This window comes from Polyodon spathula, chromosome 22, assembly GCF_017654505.1.
Source record: "Polyodon spathula isolate WHYD16114869_AA chromosome 22, ASM1765450v1, whole genome shotgun sequence".
Taxonomy (NCBI): domain Eukaryota; kingdom Metazoa; phylum Chordata; class Actinopteri; order Acipenseriformes; family Polyodontidae; genus Polyodon; species Polyodon spathula.
Window position 1 is genome coordinate 24,823,888 of NC_054555.1, and position 19,017 is coordinate 24,842,904.

The 19,017-nt window shown below is 38.9% G+C and overlaps 2 protein-coding genes across 2 annotated transcripts in view; one reads left to right on the forward strand and one right to left on the reverse strand.

The window, feature by feature from the left end:
• Window positions 1–3,019, forward strand: part of glt1d1 (glycosyltransferase 1 domain containing 1) — a 24,918-nt gene extending 21,899 nt beyond the window's left edge. The window contains exons 10-12 of the mRNA XM_041223893.1: window positions 719–839; window positions 1,719–1,817; window positions 2,873–3,019. Of these exons, the coding sequence (XP_041079827.1) occupies window positions 719–839; window positions 1,719–1,817; window positions 2,873–3,019 (367 nt within the window). The remainder of the gene's footprint in view (window positions 1–718; window positions 840–1,718; window positions 1,818–2,872) is intronic.
• A 5,497-nt stretch (window positions 3,020–8,516) lies between these two features.
• The window catches only part of LOC121297041 (transmembrane protein 132D-like), a 45,327-nt gene continuing 34,826 nt past the window's right edge, over window positions 8,517–19,017 (reverse strand). The window contains exons 6-9 of the mRNA XM_041223052.1: window positions 11,866–12,068; window positions 11,339–11,612; window positions 10,746–10,937; window positions 8,517–9,961 (exon numbers count right to left, since the gene is read on the reverse strand). Coding sequence (XP_041078986.1) covers window positions 8,795–9,961; window positions 10,746–10,937; window positions 11,339–11,612; window positions 11,866–12,068 — 1,836 coding nt within the window. The 3' untranslated portion in view covers window positions 8,517–8,794. The remainder of the gene's footprint in view (window positions 9,962–10,745; window positions 10,938–11,338; window positions 11,613–11,865; window positions 12,069–19,017) is intronic.

Consider the following 19,017-nt stretch of genomic DNA (forward strand, 5'->3'; position numbering starts at 1 on the left):
TCAGAGGATTTGAAGCTAAGACTTTCAACTGATATGCAGTAAACAGTGCTCAGGTTTCCTTTGGTGCTGTGCATTAACTGCGTTTATTGTTTTCCAAACAACAGTAACACATCAGATTTGCTGCATTATCTGCTAGCATTTCTTAGAATTAGTAATGCTTACAGAATTCTCTTAAAGTATTGATTGCTCTGCCTGAATCATACCAGATTACTTTGAATACCTTAATATCTGCAGCGTCTTTTTTAAAAAAAAAAAAAAAAAAACTCATAAGAAATGTTTGAGAACAAGGAAAGGCTGCTTGGCCCATCAAGGTTAGCCTCTTATTAGCACCCCATTTGTCCGTCCTCACAGAGGATCTAATTTAACTCGCAATCAGACACTATACATTTTAGTGATGAAGGACAAACAGTATAACTATTGTATTTTGTAGGCTATAGTTAGAACACTGCAAAATAAGATTTTAACATGGCAATGGTTGTTGTCACTCTAACAAGTCGACACGTTTCTTGGAAAAAAAACAATTTCTACCGCGTATAATTACTAGAAGATGTTTTGTTTATAAAAAGTTTGCAAGTTAACACTGCTGCTCTACTTCAGGAGATGTCAGTGGGATCATTGATGTCCACTGCAGAGTAGGCGGGAGCCCGGTTTATCTGAAGGGCTTTCCAGTGTGGATATGTGACAGTCAGGCCCCTTGGCTCTGACCTTGTCGTTTCAGAGCGAGGGGGGTGTTCCTAGCACCGGAGAGGTCACAGGAGGAACTGCACGCTGCCATGAGGAGATCATTCGCCCTGGTGAACAGCTCCATCTCCGAGGGCATGTCAGCCGCAGTCCTGGAGGTACAGTAACCTTCATCCAGGCCCTCTGGTCCAGACTGCATTCCGCTCTAGGAGAAGGAATTGCTTTACTCCCCAGATATTCCGTAAACCCATGGTACCTTTGCTGATTGTTCCGTGGTGACTCGTGGTGTAGCAGTAAGTGGTTGTGATGAACCATGTTCTGAAACTCCAGGGTGAAGATATGTGTAAGTCGAACAGGAGTTTGCTGTGGTGCCATATACAGAGCATGGTCTGGCAATGGTATATTGTGGTAAATCAGGACCATGTTAATCTCAGATTTACACATTCATATCATCCACTGAATTGAATCTATTTTAGATCAATAAATATGAACAGAATATTGTCTTGTTTTGCCCTCAAGACACCTTCAGATTTGAGCTCATAGTACCCTGCTTCCCCATAGAGCCAGTGCTAAAGACAGGTTGACTTGCTAGGCTGTGGAGTACTGTGGTACAGAGAGATTATTTTGACTTATTATATTTGTATAAAGATAGCAATGACACACTTGTAATTTCTGATTTTAAATGTTTAACACACTGCATTTGGAACAAATTAAATCTGTTCAGTTTACCCTCATTGGTTCATGTATATAAATGAATATGAACTGCAGTACCAAACCATAAATAACAGAGATTGCAAGTGGTCCTCATTAATTAAAAAAAAAAAAAAAAAAAAAAATGTATTGCATTCCTATAAGAAAAATAAACTTTGCCAAAAACAAGCTTTAAGAATCTGGCCCAAATTATCCAATTCATTAGATCCTAAAAAGGTTTAATCTGAGACCTCTCAATGCAATTTGTGTTCGTCCACAGCTGTTGAAGTGTAGGGTCCATACCTGCGACACGCCATTCTAATGTATTTCAATTTACATTTTTTTAGGCAATGCATCTGGGAGTACCAGTACTGGCAAGAAACATCCCAGGGAATGCAGCCATAGTAATACATGAAGATACAGGACTCCTATTCTCAAGCCCTCAGGTAACCACACAGGGTACAGCAGGGGCTGATCTAAATACTGGCCACGTGTCATGTTGGTCCAGTTTTTCTAGAAATGTCGTAGACTTTCTTGACACACGTTAGCCAAAGATCCCTGTATTCTAATGATCAATAAGTCCAGCACTGAGCTGAGGTATTTGCTGAGTAGTGGTCCAGTCATATGAAGAAAACGGTGTAAAGTACAAAGCCACCAACACCACTTCATACACTACTGACAGCTGAGTGCCCCTGGGAGGTTTTTGCAACACCAAAACTACACTCGTACTGTGAGGTCAGATCCTCCACCAGCTGATGCTTCTTGGAAGGCAAATCAAGCTTCCTTAACACAGAGAGGCTCTCATCCAGCACAGTGCTAACTCTAGCAGAATGGAAATCCCATTTAATAGTTTCCTTGCCCTTTTGGGTTTCTATTAACAAAATAATTTGAATTCATTTTTAATGTTTAATTCCCTTTTATCGGTATATATGTGTAAGTGGCTGCCGTCAGAAAAGGTTAATGAAGTTTTATTAGGCATGTCGATCAGATTTGAACTGGCAGATGTTCTTTTCCTAACTTTCAGTGTGTTAGTAAGAAACAGATTGTCAGAATGATGGGGTCATTCAAGGTAAATACATGGCCATTTTATCATCTTTCCCTCTCCAATGTTAAGTTTACATACGATTCTAACAGTCATTGAATTGAATGTTATCTTTGAACATGACCTATCATATTGGGATTGTATATATTACGCATTGATTGTAATGGACGATGTCTCATATTTACCCATAAAATAATGCAAAAGTCATCAAGAAAGAGTGAAATAATGTATCCAAATGCATACATTTGCAACCTTTAAAATAAAAAATTATTTAAGTTTCAGTGAACCTTTGTATTCATTTAAAAATGTTCATTGATTTTCACCAAAAGACTTCAGTTATATTTACAATGTATATTATAACTTATGAAGCAACTCAAGATCCTCATAAAACATTTTTGTAAAATACTGTTCCTTACAGCGTTAGTTTTTGGTTAACCTCATCCTTTGATTTCTGGGCAGGAGTTCATTGAGCTCTCCAAGAGGCTGATCAGGGAGTCCTCATTACGGGAACGGATTGTTTGCAGTGCCAGGGCCTATGTGAGGGAGCAGCACAGCAGAGAGAAGGAGAGGATCACCTACCAGCAGCTTCTTCAGCACCTACACTGAGCTCAACTCAACTCTGCTCCTACAACACCTGCACTGAGCTCAGCTCCACACCTACTACACTGAACTCGACTCCACAGCTCCTTGAACACCTGCACTGAGCTCAGCTCACCAGCTCCTTGAACACCTGCACTGAGCTCAGCTCACCAGCTCCTTGAACACCTGCACTGAGCTCAGCTCACCAGCTCCTTGAACACCTGCACTGAGCTCAGCTCACCAGCTCCTTGAACACCTGCACTGAGCTCAGCTCACCAGCTCCTTGAACACCTACATTGACACCTATGATGATTATGAATCCTTTTTTTTAATTGATGAAGAGACAGAAGTGGTGTTTTTTTTTCTTTTTTACTACGGTTTAAAACAGTAATCAGTGGTTTGATTGTCAAAAAAGCGGATTAATTGTAAACATAAATGTACATATCAGTTTGCAAAGTGAGGTACATGAGGGGCTACTTCTGTACTGTATGTATTATATTTTAATTAAACAATTTTTCAGTTTTGACCGTTTATACTATGGTTTAGTTATCCGCTGGGGTCTGTTTTTTTTATTAAAGTAATAATACAAATAATGGTTTTATACATTTTTTTAATGTGTTTACATTTCTTGAAATTTCTATGGTTTGATGAAAAATTAAATATAAATTTATTACTAACTGATATTCGTACTGTGAAAAAAAATGACTGGAGTCAGAAAGGCAAGTGTCTAAGCCAATGAGAAAGCTTTTTGTCTTTGTTAAACCAATCGGTAAGAAGGCTTTTGGCATCTATGTGTTTATTTACTGTACTGCACTGTATTCGATATATTGCAGGGATGGAAATCAGCCTCCTATTGCATAGCAATTTGATCCATTCCTGGCTTTACTGTGAGTTTAATAAGACACATCTGAGCTTTTTATCTATACAGTGACTAATCAAGCTTGTAGTAAAACCTGTAATGGATGAAACTGCTGTGAAATGGGAGTCTTATTAACGTCTGTGTATTGTTATAGACATGATTATTTAAAAAATAAAGCCATCTCAATCACTGCCTTCTTGAAAATGTAGCAAATAGATAAGCGATACATGCCATTAAAAACAAATCTTGTGACACTTGTTAATGTAGCAGAACTCAATTTAGGTACACGGTTTAGTTATTTAAACTTGCAAATTATTGTTACTACCATCCAAACAGCCCGCTTATACATTGTCCCACAATGCATTAGTGGTTTAGAAGAGAATAGTTCTGAGTTTAAACACAGTGCAGTGACGTCACAATGCATTGGCTTCCGTATCTTTAACCTTATTGCCTGGGAGCTACAGTGTAGAAATTGACTCTTTAATGGTTCAGTGCCACCAAACTGGATTAATTTTTAATTTTTTTTTACACTTCATATTTTTGACAGGTCTGTGCCGTTGGACTCCTGCAACATTTTAAAGGTCAATTACAGAAATAGTGAATCGCAATGAGAAGGGCTCCACATGATGGTGGCTGTCTGTGTCTCCTGAGAAACGGAGTTTGTTGACACAGGTATTGGGTTATTCTTACTGGTGAGGAGGTTGCTAAAAGCCATCACTATGGGCTGCTTCCTGGTGGGATTGATTGACATTATTATTGACACTGCCATTGTAAAAGCAGAGCAAAGTGTAATAAATCAGACAAGTATAGTAAACAGTGTTAGCATAACATGGTAAATCATGATTATGGTAAACCCACAGTATAAATAGAACCATGGGAAACTGCAGTGTAATGGTATTACTATTACAATTAAGTTGAACATAATAACAGTTATATGCAATTGAAATGCTGCGTTTGATATTTACCAGTGGTGGCACCCTTTCCATGCTTCATTCCCCATAGTTCACACACTTGAAGACAAATCATCACGCTTGTAGCGATTTTAACAGTGGTTTCGTATAATTAAATTAATCCACAGAACAAGCATTGAGATGAAAGGTAAAGTGCTGCAGTTTCTGTGATAACGCCTGAGATCAATATTTGGCCATTAGCTGGTAATTCACCCATTTTTTCTGTCATATATCTGTTCGGTCATTTTGTGGATATCATTTGCATTCAAGGGTTATTTTTCAGTTCTTTGAGATGCTCTGGTTGACCATTCAGGGATTTTTCATATCTACTTCTGTTTCATACAGAAGGCAAAGTCTGTAAGAATTCCTTCTGTGCTTTAAAGATAAACATGTCAAGGCACTGTGTGTTGTTTTCACAGGCCAGAACAAATTATACATTTATTTGGTGGGGGCGGGGGAAGCCCTTCGAAATCAATTAGCCCTAGCAGCACAGTACAGTAGATAACACCAAAGTTCAACACTGACAACAAAGGATTGACTTTACTACAGATAATTAGGCTGTAATAGCTTATAGGCATTTTAATAGGTAATATATTTCTAAGAATCATAACAATTGAAGGACCATATGGATTTAACACATGGTAATGAAAGTGAAGTACAAGCTTCAGTGTATTCATTTATTTTAATGATCCGAGTATTATTGTTTACAATTCTCTAAGAACAATAAATTACTATGGAGTTGTTCTGATCAACCTATACCAGACTGTGACAAGCAACAGCCTTTAAGAACACCAGACAGTACCCTTGATTGCACCAGCCACCTATCTGTGATTGCCCCCCAAAAATAGGCTGATGTAATCCAGCTAGATTCCTTGGCAATGTGAAATGCTCTACATTTGGGGTATCAAATATAAATAGTAAACTCCAAAGTGTTCACCATTGACCTTAAATGGGATCTCACAATGTCACAGAGGTACATTTACTTATCAAAGCACTATGTGATTTATTTGCTTGGGTTATCAGCTAATCTATTTTTGCATTTTTCCTGATCCCTACTGGTTTTCATTTTGAAGATTAACCAGGTTAAAAAAGGTAAGAATTGAAAAGCAGACTCACTGCGGACATTTAATCTACACAGATAAATGACTTTAAAAGCCCATAAGAACCCCTTGGCATTGCATCTCCCATTAATAGTAAATTGTAAGACAGGCTGCTCCAATCACTCGTGCAAAGTCTATGCTTTTACATTGTATCACACTTCCGTTTTCCATTCTGCAAATAAATACACTAGATAAGAACAATGGCGTTCCAAGACTCAGCAAAGCCATGAATCGACATAGTCCCATTTACAAACTGCCAAGAAGAACTAAGCCAAGCTTTCACTGCCAAACGCAGCTCAAGTGTATCCGACATTACACCAGGCAACCGAATGCTTGCAGGCAATAATGCAACACGTTCTGAGTTATAACTTTCAAAAACAAAAATACATTTAGTAGAAAAAGGTTATCAGAAAATGCCGCAGTAATTCTATTTGTAGTCATAATCGGAAGATTTGACTGGCCATTTTGTTGTTGGCACTGTGCTATAAGCTCATTTCAAAATGAATGAATCACCAGTGAAAGCACAGTGGGGAGCTTTGCTTTTAACTACAATCAACAAATAATAAAGAGACCGAAGCCAGGGCACTTTGGTGTAGAATGTTTGGCTGATATTCAGCCCCCTTGCCTTCAATCTAACAGATCGTGTCTATGCTCCAATAAGGATCATCTTTTGAGTTGGGCCTGTAGCGTTTGGACCAAATTCAGATTCTGATCATGCACGTTAATTAGGAATGTCCCCTTGATCCTCAGGTATCAGGTGTGGAAGATTTGTATTAGATTTGAGCAGAGCCTTTTCATCAGAGTGTGCATATGTTGCATCTTAGTGTCGGTGGTAGTTAATCTGAGCTGTGTGGTGAGAAGTCTATTGTAAACTCTACAACATACAGTAGTTTTGTGCATCCTCTGTCACCATACATGCTTGACTAAAACAATTCAATCAAAGTAATTTCCATGTCAAGCAACAGATAGTGCTGGGATGTAAGTTTGTTGTGGGAAAATGTCAAACCTGGAGAAATGAAACAACATTTGTACTGTCGCCATTTGTGAAAGAGTTGTGTGTTCAAGCCTTTCTTTATTCATAAGGATTTTTTTTTTTTAGCTGTACAAAGCAAATCCTCAGGCTGTCAAGCTTTTGAGCATGGTGTATGTGTTTCCCCTTCGATCTATTCACTGTATGTCATCCTGTGTCTATTTACCGTAATGTGCAAACACTTGTCAAGGTCAGGACATAGCAAGTTAATTTCTAACTTCAAAAGGCAGTACAAGATTTACCGGATCTTGATAATGCGTGCAGTGGGGTAAAAAGTCAACAAGGCAACTTCTCGATCAGGGGAAAGCGCTAAGCATTATGAATGATGTCAGCTAGCTATACCCCTTTTAATGCTTAAGGAAAAGCTAGCATTCTGGAAACGCTGTGTAATGGATTTTTTAAAGGGCGATAAATAGACATGTAAAAGTTTTATTTTTAACTTTGAAACAAAACAATCCTGGAGGCTATTAAAGCCGTCATGAGAAATACATGTCTAGAAAACTTCCCAAGGTCGCTGTCAAAAAAAGATTAGGAAGGAGGAGGGAGGATTTCATTAGTGTATCTGAGAAAATTGTTTCCCATGGGAGGATTTCAGATACCTGAAACTTGGAAGAGATTTTTAGCTTGTGAGGGCATAAATCAAGAACAAAAAAAAATACTGATCAATCCCATTATTCTCTTACTGCTATACTGCTATGTGAATACAGGATAGTGAGCGCAAGTTTTAATTGGTGACAAAAAGAACATGCACACCAGTGTCCTTTCAAGCTAATTTTATTCTTAGTGACCCTGTTGTTTATAAATATATACATTTTTACATTTTTAAATGAAAAAAAAAAACCTCCCTAAGATCTCCTTTAAGAATTGCATGCAGGTGGGAGGGTGTTTTGGTTTGTATGCACATAACACCATGCATGTTTCTAAGTGTGTTTCTGCATAGCTATGCCTGGGAAAAGTGACAACAGCAGAAGTTGCAACAGTCACTTCCAAACTCACACAGAACTTTCCTTTTCTATTCATACTCCATGGAGATTTTCAAACAGTGGAAATTAGAAAATCATCTGGTTTGACCCCAGTAGGCACTCATTTACTTGACTCCAAGGTAACATTAGGTAGCTGAGATTGGTGCTCACCATGGGCTGTGAAACCCTTCATCACTGTGCTAGACTGGTTCTTCTCACTAAACCTCCACATGTTGTACTATTAAACCAAACAGGCATAACCTGAAAAACAATGACAAAGACTTCCGCTCAAAACTGTTGTTTTAATGTATTACCAATTGTCGTTTAGTACTACTGTAAACCAAAACACCAAATATCTTGTAGTATATTACTTTATTTTCCCTTTTTTTAAAAAAATCTCCTTTGGAACATAAATTAACCCAGATTTGCTTTCAGCAAAGCACCTTTCTGGTTAATTAAAATCTTAAGATTTCGTAGAAGAAAAAAAAAGGCGTCAGTTCAACGCATTCTCTGACACATCATGATTTTTACGATTGTTTCCTGATTAAAGGGAACCCACAAACATATACGCAAGCAGCTGTGATTTTTAGCACTTGAGAAAAAAAATTGTATCATTTTAGTCTTCTGTATCGTGTCTCTTTTTATATTTTGTATTTGAAAGAGGGCTGAGCTGCAACCAAATGGAAGACTATTGATGACTATTGATATAGACTAAATGATGTAGATATTCCCAGCAAGCACTTGATGTTTGTGTCCTTAACAAATACAGCACCACGCAGAGGATTACAGGGTGTGTAGATTAGCCTTTCCAGATTAAATTAATCCCCATCTCTTTACCAAAAACTGAAGGCAGAAAGGTGAAAAAAAAAATGCAACCAAAACCCAACACATTCAAATGACATTACAAGTGGTCTTTTTGTTCTTTTTCTACATGTTCTTGATCTTTGGAGTTCATGCCATTTAACTCTTTGCTGACCCATTTAATATCCTCGTGGTCCATGAACATGGCGTTGCTGGATGGTCGGCCACTGTCTACGGAAACTGAAGTAAAAGTGGTAAATTTGACCCTCTTTCTTTTTGTGGTGGGCGAGGTTATTGATTCACTTTTGTGTTTGGTTCTGAGGATGCTCCCAGAGCCGAGTATGTGGCCCTGTTCAGTTTTCTGCAGCGTCCCGCTAAGCAGGTTAGCACCATTCTCCAAGCCCAACGCGATGTCTATGACCGTGGTGCTGTGTTTATCATGCTGGGCTGGAGCATCCGCCACGTTCATCACTAGCTCAGCGTCAGTCCCGAGCCACACCCAGTCATGCGTGTGGTTCATGTTGTCTTGACCTTGCACTGAAGCTTGCTTGTGTCTGAATTTCAGCATGTAGGACACGCAGTTCACAAGAAACACCAGGATGGCCAAGCAGAAAACGCCCAACAGAGCATACATGCCAATCTCTAGATCAGTCAGCACTCGGGGAGATTGAGCCAGCTCATTCTCTTTCACGGCCCCCCCACTGTTTGATATATCTACCTGTGAAGGGAAGTTGGTGTAGTCAATGAGATTATCGTGGTCTTGACTGACGTTGCTGGAAATGCTGCCCCCGTCAAGATCGCGGTTGACAGACTTGGCCGTTGTGGCGATTTTCCTCATGGCACTTTCCTTGCGGTCTGAGACAGAGCTCCCATAGTACCGCCCCTCCGTTCCAGTCTTCTGCTGGTGCACGCTCTCGTTGTTTTCTAACTCTCTGCCATCAATACCGTAGTCGCTGCTGCTGCCGACCTTAGCTCGATTGTCAATTGTAGCGAATTTGACCTTGAGGCTCCCATTCCCAACTGACAGAGTGCTCTTCCTCTTAGACTTCTGACAGACCTCACTAATCACCATCTCCACCTTGACGAGATCTCCCTGCCCCTCTCCCTCAGCAACCACAACTGGAGTGTTCATTCGAGGGTCCTTCCGAACAGAGACCACCTCTTTGTCCAGCGAGGTCACAGCCAGGGTGAAGTAGCTGGGGTCGTAGATGTCAAGTGGAGCCATGGAGCCATCACTGAACTGGATCCTTGCACTGATCACTGCCTCCTGAAGAACAAGAAAAAAAAATAGTGCAATTTTAATGTTGTTAAAAATTTAACAAACTCAATGTGATACACCAGGTCAATCGTGTGTGATCTGATTGTCAGTCTGATGTAGAATGAAGATCAAAGCTCATTTTGAACAGGTATCACATTTAACTGAGCTTTCGATTCTCAAGAGGTTTTAATGCAAAACGGGGCTTTTAAAATCACAAATCCCCTTTTAATAAAAAACCTATATTGATATGTTGAATTCGACCTTTAATGAGCTGATTACTTTTTTCTCTTAATCCCCTGCAGTTCCTGACGAGGTTCTCCTAATTCCATGGAAAGATCAAGATGCTTTCTTAATCAGCGTAACCGTAATTGGCATTTTAAATTGTGCTACACTGAGGACAAACTGGTCTCTTAAATTGGGGTAACACATTTCCATACAGAGGAATGCAAAAAAAATAAAAAAAATACTGCTACTATTTTCAGTAATTTAAAAATCCACAAGAGGGTGCCATTCAGAATAACCACAGTAATACAGCTCTGTGCTACAGGGTGGTTATAAAGACATCGGCAGCCCCTGATGATGCGGGGCGGGGCGGGGCGGGGCGGGGCGGGGCGAGGGGACCATTCACTGCAAAGCAATGAAACCTAGTACAATAGGGACCAAAATTAAGCAATTACCAAGTTAATGCAGTTACACTTATTACTGCCAGATTTATTCTGTTAATTCCTGAATAAATTAAAATTAAACTGTGGATTAATTAATCCGGAAACAATTTACTAAACTACCTAGTTACCTGTTTAGGGCTGTGAAGCAGCTCCTGCGTGGTTGTCGTGGCGATGATGGCTCTGTTGCTTCCTGTGCTGAGCTGAAGGGACAGTGAGAGCCCAGTGACCAGCTGCACCCCGAGGTCAGTGATGGTCACCTTGTCATCCAGCACTGTCACCGTCTTCTCAGCCAGGATGGTGTCTGATAGAGGGGACAGCACCTGAAGACATGCTCAGTCAGAGTTATTCAGTACTGTTACAATGCCTACACTTTATAACAGAGCTGACCAGGTTAAAGGAACAGTGAAGCCCAATGCTGTTAAGCAAAGTCTCGTTATTTAAATGCTTGTCCATAGCAAGTACATTTTTAACATATTAGGAGTGCAGTGCATTTTCCATGCATGCAATTTATTAGGAAATCATTTTGTTGCTCAATTTTGCAGTAGGAAGAATATGCATTTTCTTAATATGTGGGAACTATTTGAAGCCTCTGAAGGTTAGGCAATACATTTCCAGAATAGTTTAATAAAGAACTGACCAGCATGTGGCCAAATAGTTTATCACTGTGTGAACACTCCAAAACTGTCATTTAGTGTCCTATGCATTTTATATTTAGGTTTACCTGAATTGTGGTCACCCCTATGTCGCGGCCAGCTAGAATCTTCCCATCCTGCAGTCTGGCTATCCTCGGGTCCTCCACTTTCAGAAAGTATCTGACCAGCTCTGTGATATCAAGCTGCCAGTCAGGGCCCAGGAAGTAGGTCAGCTGCTCACGTGGGTCAGACTGCTCGGCCACGAAATGTGTGAAGACCCTTACCATAGCGTGCTGGTACTGCAGCGTGCATCCCCTCCCTTTCCTGTCATCTTCATCCTCGTCATCATTGTCCCAGCTTGGCCTTAACAAAAATCAAAGATGAGTACTTGCTTTAGTGCTGTGTGATTGAATCCCAGCAAAACAGGTCCTGTGCAATGATAAAGCCTCCCTCTGCTAGAGAAAGTAAAGTACATAAGAGCCACACTCTGCGCTACCCTCGACTGCTTATTATAGGTGGAAATACAGATGTGCACCTATGAGTTACCCTACAGAAGCTTTATTTTACCTACCTCCTTGCAAGGCAGGGTGTACAGCCCTGGTAGTTATAAACCTACCTTTTGTTGGCCACAGGGACCCTCCAGCCTTTGATCTGGCTGAGCTCAGTGTCAGACACATCTATCTGCAGGGGGAGCCGAGGGATCCACACAGTCATTTCCAGCTGGGCGCTCAGGTACTCGTAGGTGAAATTCACCGCCATCTTCACCTTCCCCTTCATCTCCTTCCCGTTCACATAGACGTAGTCACACCTGTCTGACACCTGGAGCAGGGAGGAGAGAACACACTCAGTAACACATAGATGAATTTCAGACTGTTTACTTAACCAAGTAAAACCAGTGTACTGCTGCAACTATACTTTGTACCCATGAAAGAGCCGACACTATAAGTTCGACAGCCAACTTTGCTGTGCATTATATATTCAAAAGGTACAATTATATCTTGTGGTTTTGTGATTGGTAAGGACATAATCCCATAATAATACAGAAAGAAGTTCTAATACAAAAATGTATGCCTAAACCTTTAAATAGAATTATGGCTTTTGTGTTCATTTAATAATGTATTAAACATTAATATTTTCCTGTGATCTCCCAGGCAATTTATTACATTTGAATTTTGAATGTAACTTTTCCATATTTGAGACAAAATGTATTTTTGAATTCCCAGAAGACATTATCTAGTTATGCGTATCCACTCCATCAATATTCTTAGTTTAAACAGTAGTGTAATTTACAGACCATTAACTCCCTGTGTTATTGCCTCCCTAAGTGCAGGCTGAGTAAGTAAAACTGCTCTGACTTTGACAACAGGCTCAAGGAGGAATGTAAATAATTGAACTCCACTTTCTAAGCAGCTCCGCACGTTATAAAACCCCTTTGTCATATCTGTTTCAGACAGAGGCATCATAAACTTCTTGCATCCCATTAATCAAGTACATTAAGCAGCGAACAGGTGTAACAGTTACTTTACTTAATCTGCAATAAAATTCAGATTGCAGGTCTGGATTGGAAGATTATCAGTGCCTCAGACAGATAGAACAAAAAGCTCTGAAAAACAATCAGATAATAAAGGGATCAGGGATCTTAGGAGTCAGCTGCGGGCTGAGCATGAGTAGCTCCTACAACACTCATTGTGTGGTAAGTTATCATTGGCGATCTCCAATGGTATGCTGCATTAGTGCTGTATGTAAGAGACAAGGACAGTTTAAAACAGCCTGACAAAAGCATATATCACAGCATTTTTGTCTTGCTTGGTTTTGGTGCAAGCCCAGTTGTTGCTGATGTTGCCTTCAACTTTTGATTAACAGGGAGATAACTGACTGTCAACTCCCCTGCCGAGGCTGAAAAATGACAGAGGTGGAGGTTCTGTGGAGCAGGTAAACGCAATAGACTGCAAAGAGAGGTTCATATTAGACTTGAACGCTTATGGTAACTTCCACTGAATGAAGGTTACCACGAATGTAGGATTTATCTCCAATGTCTGCTCGACTTCTGGTGATGAATGAAAATATTTTCCTGTTAGTCAAATCATATTTGCAGGTGTATTTCATGTTTCCTGCCTGAAACTTTGCACAGCTTTACATTGTTGATATGGGTGGGCCTTGGACCCAGACTGAAAAACGGTGTGTTACTAGCTCCATGGAGCTGTGAAAATGATATTGTATTGATCCTGCAGACACAATAGAAATGGTCGTGAGAAAAAATGGTTAATGGTTAATAATAGTCTGTAGTTTTGTCATAGCTTAGCTATTCGTGTTAGAAAAAGAACTCAAGCATATTAAGGTTACTGCAGCTTTAAATGTTCCTGAAAAAATTGATCTAAGAAAGATGGTAAAACTTTTGCAAGGGTAAAGGTAACGTGTGGTGTATATCTTGGCTCTTTGAGCAGATTTTCCCCCTATTACCTTTGAATATATTTCCTGTGTATATCCATTAAAATACATAAATGAATGAGAAATATTGCTGGCAGCATTCCACATTCATGCTTTATTTATAAAGTTATAAAAACATTTTATGATGCAAAGACCGCAGTGCATCAACCACTTTATATTTACTAAATACAGTTTGAGACACAAAAGCATGTAGGATTACACTCAACATACAATGGGTCATTCGATCCCAAGTGAGAATACAGTACTTGGATACAACTGCATGAATGTATTAGTACACTTTTCTACCTTAAGAAAAGTCAGATTGTAATTTTATTATAAAATTATATTTTGTTTTATTTGGTCAGCACTTGCAAAAATGGTTGCTGAAAAAGGTATTGTAAAAATAACTTTTCCATTCATATCAATCTCTGTCGTCTCAGCCCATTGAATTTAATAAAAAGAGCAAGCTCTGTATTCAAGAGGCAAGTATGTGTCTTATGTTGATGTCAATAATATTAACTCATCAACCTATTGAGAATTATACAGTTACAAAGTTTCCATTTCTGTTCTTTTGAGACAATCCCATCAATATCGCTTATGAAATGAGACAGAATTGAAACAGGGCCGCCAAATGGCTCTGCTTACACTTTATTCTGTCTTCTCTGATGCAGACTCATACCTAAGTCAAGCTGACCGCCCCATCTTTACAATAATATTTTAACTGAAGACAAACTGCTGAGAGTTATTCTGGGCTGTTGTCCAGTTCCAGCAGCATGCTGAGCCAGCCACTCCAATGGGGAGATTGTTGGGTCGGCCTCTTCAGCATGTGTGAAACTGCTCAAGGTACATACTGTACATACACCGAGTATTAATAATTGAGATTTCATGTTGGTAACTGTTTAAACCTGTGGCAGTAATGGACATAAGAATTACTATTATTCATAATATTCTTACCTGTTTGTAAGTTGTCAAAATGTAATATTTTACATTACTGGATATATTGGATCCAGTTTCTGGTGATACAGTCTTGGGAATGTACCAGAGATTTTTATCCATTGTATTCTTTGTTCCCAAAATTGTACATACAAAACATGGATTAACACTGCAGATGGCTGAGGCAATATAGTAGATGCTTGCTATTAAATATAGGCAGTTGTTGAAAAATGAAATAAGATCTTAAACGTTTTAGGGCTACTATATTGAAGAAGTGAAAGAAGTAATCAACTCATTCTGATCATCTTGTTATACCTTTTCTGTTTGTTCTTTTTCTGCTCATCTGTTGCTTGAACAATTGAAATCTAGTGAGGTTCCAACGGAATCCTGCCAAATCTCACCATGTGAAATTAACCAGTATGGATGGGTTTGATGCTGAGAATTACAACTACAAGTTAAACACCTCTGCTCAACAGTAGGTTCCTATTCCCAAGTCTGCTTAATTTTTACACCCAATTGCTTCTGAATTTATTTTTATGAGGTACCTTAAACTCATCACATTAACCATAATAAGCCTGAATATAAAAGCATATTTAGTGCATTATCACAGTATGCTTTTTCTGCCTTGCATTTATTGAGTGCGGATAGGGAGTTTCTTACTTGAGCAGTAAAATTTACATTTATGAAAAAAATAGCAATAATTCTTCACTGCAGAAAAAAGTTTAACATAACACACATTATATATATATATACACATATATATATATATATATATATATATATATATATATATATATATATATATATATATATATATATATATATATGTATGTATATATAATAGTAAACAAGCGTAATTGCCCCTTGCAGAATGTATTAACAGTTATTCCCCACTGCCTCCAGAACCACATGTAACATTTTCAGTGGCTTAATTAATTAATTGAAGGGCTTTCTGCAGCATGTTGGGGCAGAAAGATGAATAGAATCCAATAAAAGTTTAGCAGTGCTTCACTGAGCATTTATTACATTTTTCTGTACTGCAGTATATTTTTAAAAGCTCATTAACTCTAAGCAAACAGCACTGCACATTTTAAACATATAACATAAACGTCAGATTTGCTTCTTTTTTTATAGCCTTTTTAAAAAATTTCTTCTGTGTCTAGTATTTTATACAACTCATTTTCCCATAATGAATGAATTAATTTGCACTTTGAAAAGTGCTTATCCGACTAACAACTGGTTTCACAGACCTTGAAAAGCACCAGCCAGTGATGTTCCTTCAGGTAAAGTATAGGTAAGCCTAGTGCTAATTGGGTTCTGTGAAACCAGCCATTTCGGTTAACTCCTACAGAACTACTGGTACCTTGCTGTGAGATAAATCTCATTTAACTTCTCAAGTAGAATTGCATTCCCCTTGTGATCACTTTGTTAGTGATAAGTATATTTAGAGTATTATAATATAATAATCCTTTTTTGTAATGTTTTACGAGCATAACCTTGTTGAGATGATGCATCTCTTTTTCAGGAAACCCCTTTGACAAAACTGATAAGTTTCTCTTTTTATCACAAAGTTTCAAAATAGAAGACAAAAACACAGGGCAAAAGTCTTAGGAAGGGAAGGTTTCCATTTGAATTGCGAAACGTTGCTGTAAAGCGATCACTGCCTCTAGTATTTTGGAGGAAGCAGCACATGATAGATGTTATTGGATACATTTTCACATTGTCAAACAAGTCATATTGCAAAGTAAACTTTTATCATTGCACTGAGATTGAGTTTCCTGCATACGGATTGGGGGTTGATGAGATGTGTGATTTATCCACTCCCCAGTTCAAGATTAAAGATGCTGAAGTGTTGGAGTGGCTGTAAAGGATGGCCGTGACAGCTGCCTGTGATAAATCACGCTAACATAGGGAAGCATCATCCGCCATTGGCACTTGTGGTGCTGCTTACGCATCAAGTGTGTACTTGAGAATACAAAAGAAGGCTGCATGGGGAAGGGAATATATTCAAATGCTTCCTAGATATCAACAAAAGACAACCTTGCTCACACCAATCAAGTGTAAATACTACTGAAAAGCAGGTCCTTGTATATATTTCTGAATTGACTGGGTTGAACTGTGTGTGCTTCACTATAACAGACCTTTCTTTGGATGCTCCCCATTGGAAGACTACCCCTGTGAGATCATCCTTTAGGCCTCTGGTTCTAACTTGTAGCACTGTCAATGAATTCCAGCTCAAAGCCTGGTTAGAACCAGGTCTTTAATAGCTCAATTAAACCAACATGTTCAATGAAGTATGTAAGGACCTAGCTGGATCAAGGTCCTGGATTTCCATGGACTGAAAGAGTCACAGGTGAGGAACAATTCCTCAAAACGTTTCAATTTATTTGATGCTGTACTTTCAGCTCAAGGCCTGTTTGACAAGGTTTAACACACTGTACAAAAAGCAAATTCAAAAGATGAATGGTCCTTGAAACTTCAAGACGAATAGTCACGATAACACATAATGATTCAGTGCATGAACAGTGCAATAGAAATGTAAAGCTATTAGCATTCCTGATCTGATCAGCCTTGGTGTTCCAGTTGAGAGTTGCATTAATGTCAGTCGACAGCATTACGCTCCCTGTTGTCCTTAATATCCTTTCCTGTTTAATATTTTTTTACTGAGTAAAAGGGCAGATAAACCATAGAATGTTACAAACCCATGTTTGCATGATCTGAAGGGCTTGTGCATTCTATTCCATTACAATAGGAATACACTTTCATTCATTTATAGGCCTATTTATGACTTTGTAATATTGAAGTGTACCTGAATGCACACAGTACATAAAAAATTGAATGGTCTATAAAATGTTTTGGTACATAGCATTTTTTTTTATAACCATGACCTCTAAATACTGTAGTTTTATAACAACTTTAGGTAAGCCAGCAATGTTGTTTATAATGTTTCATCATTTTGTAAATCTATGGAGTGATGGGGGAAAAAACAAAAACATAAAAAATAAAGTACTGTACTGTTAAAAATATTGACGGTACCCACAAACAGAATGTCTGTAATATCACTGTACACGCAATAGTGTTTATCAAATGGGGTCAGTTGGAAATATTTGGCCTATGTAAAAATCTGATTAAGCATTATTCCCCTAAATTAGATTGAAACAGCAACCCTTGTTAAACTACCATTCATAAGGTGACATTCATCCTTGACCATGCAGACCTGTGGTGCTCTGGAAATGAATAATCATTTTAAAAAGTTAAGGTTCTACGAAGACCTGATTTAAGGTGAATATGAAAGGAAAATACACACTGTATGTAGAGTCTGGGTCTCTGCAATGCCCTTGTGCTATCAATTTGTAGTGAATAACAACCCAAGTTTCTTTGATATTATAACCTGCTGGACAATGTACATTACGTTCATTGATCCCAGGTCCTCCAGGCTAACCTGTCAACGTTCTCTTATAGTGTTTCGGAACAACCTCAGTATTCCATTAGCCCTTCAGGTGCATGTAGCGAGCCTGTCCCAGAGTTCTCATCCCAGTCCTGCCTCTAAGCTGGGCCAGCTCTGGCAGGTAATCAAAGCCATTACCTCCCCACAGGGATGGGGGGCTCAGCGGATTGACAATGAAGCCTCTCAGCTCCAGGTCACCGTTCCAATTCCAGCCAAGGTCAGAATGACAGATTGTTGCTTTCAACCTCTGTTTGAGGGGGGGTGGGGTTGTTTAAAATGAGTTTTGTTAATATCAGGTTCAGTGTGAACAGACCATAATAACCATCACAGACAATAACTTCTGCTGGCATTAGCCGTAGAAAGATCCAAATTGGATGTGCTTGGAACCTGCATTTCTCTGTGCCATTGTGTCTCCATTGGTAAACCGAGCTCAGCATATCAATCCACTCATTATGTTTAGTGTAAGGATGAAATGAACCCCACTGTACAGCAGCCAGAACCATTCCAGGTTTTGCTATGAGCTGGATTAGCTACAGTAATGCATGTACATGAAGCATATCTGATAATTACACATGCAGTTACAGAGTAATAACATTGTAAATACACAACCACATGTCTACACAAACATCTGTATTCATGTGTTGTTACAATGTAACACAGTCTAGTTAAAGGGTACATAAGGACCTTTTTATTTTACTGTGTTACATTTTCCCATGTGTTGCTACAACTGTTTACGTAAGGTGTATGTATATTATTTATTTATTTATTTAACATTTTGACCACTTTTGTGAAGTTTTAAATTGGATTCCCTGCCTCAAGATGGCTTCCCATGTACCTGCATGTATTTCCCATCATCCTCCTGCTTACTGGTAAATCCATCTCAATTACATATGTGAGCAGGAGGATGATGGGAAATGTAGTTCTGAGAGGTGCATGCGGGTACATGGGAAGCCATCTTGT